The 3,175-nt window shown below is 40.2% G+C and overlaps 1 protein-coding gene across 1 annotated transcript in view; it reads left to right on the forward strand.

The window, feature by feature from the left end:
* The window catches only part of LOC105814242 (transmembrane protein 62-like), a 49,709-nt gene extending 46,672 nt beyond the window's left edge, over nt 1-3,037 (forward strand). Inside the window, exons 14-15 of the mRNA XM_012649138.1 lie at nt 1,958-2,054; nt 2,845-3,037. Of these exons, the coding sequence (XP_012504592.1) occupies nt 1,958-2,054; nt 2,845-3,037 (290 nt within the window). The remainder of the gene's footprint in view (nt 1-1,957; nt 2,055-2,844) is intronic.
* Nucleotides 3,038-3,175: the final 138 nt, after the last annotated feature.

The raw sequence follows: 3,175 nt of genomic DNA on the forward strand, positions 1-3,175 counted from the left end.
GTAAAAATATATATTCAAATATATACAATTGCCTTCTTAGGATCGCAGCACTTTAGTCCTACTAAAGGATGGTTTTTTTAATTCCAATCTGTATGGACCGATAAATTTTATAATTTGATAAAATTATGTGTGAAGGCAATGTCAAATTGCCATAAAATTTTCTAAACACTTAATCACTGTACTTACCTCATTCCAGACTGGTAACAGTTTGTGAACTGGCACCAATCTGGACTACATTTTGCATAGCACTGGCTTAGACTTTAGCAGAGAAATGAGGATAAGGAAAATAAGAAAGCCTGAGAAAGTCAGTGACAACTTAGAAGGAAAATAGTCAACACTGAGCATTGTTGAGTCCATGCTATTTACCTTTAGTTAAATATTGTGGTTATGTTACGTAAAAGAGAGACCTGGTTAATGGTCTAATACAGAGGCTGGCAAACTTTTTCTGTAAAGGGTCAGTTAGTATATATTTTAGGTTTTGCAAGCCAGTTACCCAACTCAGCTCTTGTAGTGTGAACATAACTATAGATGATATGTAAACCAGTGAGCAGGGCTATGTCCCAATAACTTTATTTACAAAAACGGACAGTAGGCCTGATTTGACCTGTAGGCCATAGTTTGCCGACTCCTGGTCTAAGATAAGGTGAATACCTTATGGCAGACCAAGAATATCTTGGAAGATAAGTATCAGGAGTAAGTCTTTCCAGCTGTTTCTTAATGGTTTATTGAGTTTATTGAGTTGTCAGCCCAATGTTACCACTAAACTCTTTATATAAATTAAAATACATACATGTTACAAAGCTGGAAGCTAGACAAGAGAGGTCTCTCTGTTTTGGCCCACTTCCCACTCTCACCCACCTCTTGGTATCCGAGGCACCTGCTGGCACACAACCCAGACACTGTTGCAGGAAATAAGGTCATTATTTCCTGGTATATGATGAATATAGCAGAAGGCCTAACTCATACTAGGAGTCAGAAAATGTTCATGATGTTGTAGAGATGTCTGCTTCCTTCCACAGTAGATGGGTTGACCACATTGATCTAATCTATTTCCTTTTTTCATTCTGAAATTGGTCCATCACCTCATAGGAAACCCAGAGGTTCTGCGAACAAGTCCATGCTGCTATCAAGGCAATTATTGCAGTATACTATTCACTTCCAAAGGATCAGGGTAAGCAAATATGCTACTATGTACACATAAGTGGTGCTTTTATAGGATACGTCTTTGCTAATATGATGGGTTATGTCCTGAGACTTTTACCTTCCCCCAGCTTGAGCATGTAAATTTCTCCCCATAGGTCAAGGATAATTTTATAATGTAAGTGACCTCCATAAATAAGCCATTATGCTAAGATACAGATGCTTTGTTTCTAGGCTTCCCATCTCCCCTGGCTTGCATGACTCTTAAGGTTTTTAATTCTCACTGGCTCCTCCCTCTCCAGCCCTTTCTAACTGCTACAGATGCTAGCTAGAGCTCATCCCCCATACACAGGCCCAGGCCATCCTCCTTCACCTATATTACATCACACCCTATTTCTGAGCTCCCTAATAGGTTAAGTGGCCTCCAGCCCTGCCTGTAGATTCATGCTTTGATTATAATCATGCCATAATTGTAACTGAATACATGTCCTGGATCTTCAGGGTTACTCACAAATGGTTTAAACTTCAAATGTTGCATCTACGATTGTCAAGGGATCACTGTCCTTAATAAATGAATACATGCTGTCATGAGAAGATTTTGTTCCAGATATCTTTTGGAGGACAGCAGTAAGGAATGGTGGGAAGGGCAAGCAGACAACATGGGGATATAAATAAGATCTGAGTTTTGTGTTGGCATTTCAGTTAAAGCATGTGGGTGCATATTACTTGATGGTTCTTTAGTGTTTAGACTCAGGAAAATAGATGGTGATTTCTGAAAGAAAACCAGGCTGCTTACCCTTTGGGTTTTTGGCCACAGGGATCACCCTGAGAAAGCTGGTACGAGGCGCCACTCTGGACATTGTGGATGGCATGGCTCAGCTCCTGGAAGTACTTTTCGTCAACCCAGCTCAGAGGTAGTGATGCCACAGTTTGAGTTGTCAGTTAATGGAGCTTCTTGCCTCATGGAAGGAAAATTCATTTTAGTAGCAAAGTGACTGAAAGCTGAAAATAATGACCAGGAGGAAGGCACTTTTTAGGAGACAGGAACTTAGGTTATTGATACATCTTCATTGATTCCTTTCCCCAGCCCTGAGAACAATGACCTTATTTCCTGCAACAGTGTCTGGGTTGCGTGCCAGCAGGTGCCTCGGATACCAAGAGGTGGGTGAGAGTGGGAAGTGGTCCCAAACAGAGAGACCTCTCTTGTCTAGCTTCCAGCTTTGTAACATATATGTATTTTAATTTATATAAAGAGTTTAGTGAAATATATATATTAATAGTTTATTACCAACATTAATAATAGGTATTAATACTTTTTGCCATTTTCTAGTTCTCATACTTCTAAATTCAAACTCCCCTCTTGTTGTAGCTCTGTTTTGTGTTGAACAAATACAGTTTTTCTAGTCCTGTCCCAAGAACATTTTTATGGGGCACACTGAAGCAGTTATGAGGTAGAGCAGCTAGGCCAAAAGCAGTGGTTGTCCAAGAGGGCTGTGATGAGAAACATCATGTGACCATTTATTTCTTCTTGTGGTGAATAAAGAAAAGCTTTCTAACCCCCCATCTGGGTACCAGATGTACTGAGAAGAATTTTACATTAAACCAACACCTTTGTCAACCATCCTTGGCACTTCCTTCAATAGGAACAATGTGGTTGCCCTTTGTATTCTTGAGAGGATTGTTGAATTTCTCCTCTAATTGTAGTGCTTCTGATTTTTCACTCATAGATAACAAAGCTGCAGCCCTTTTAATGCTGACAAAGAGTGTGGATCTTGTGAAGGACGCACATGAAGAAGTGGAGCAGGTGAGGGAACCTGTGTCTTTGCTGGTCATTGGAAGGCAGCTCCATAACGAGCAGATGAGAATTGAGTATAAAGAGAGATTTCCTGAGCATTGACTGAATAGGTCCCATTCTCACTATTGTCCTCTGTCTTCCATCTCCCACTCTTTGTGGATGTGTGATTTAGTATAACTGCTCTCTATTCCATTGCTGGACAAGGAAAGTGAGAACAGGGTTTATGAAGTGATTCAACTC

Source organism: Propithecus coquereli, unplaced genomic scaffold, assembly GCF_000956105.1.
Source record: "Propithecus coquereli isolate 6110/MARCELLA unplaced genomic scaffold, Pcoq_1.0 Scaffold3, whole genome shotgun sequence".
NCBI lineage: Eukaryota > Metazoa > Chordata > Mammalia > Primates > Indriidae > Propithecus > Propithecus coquereli.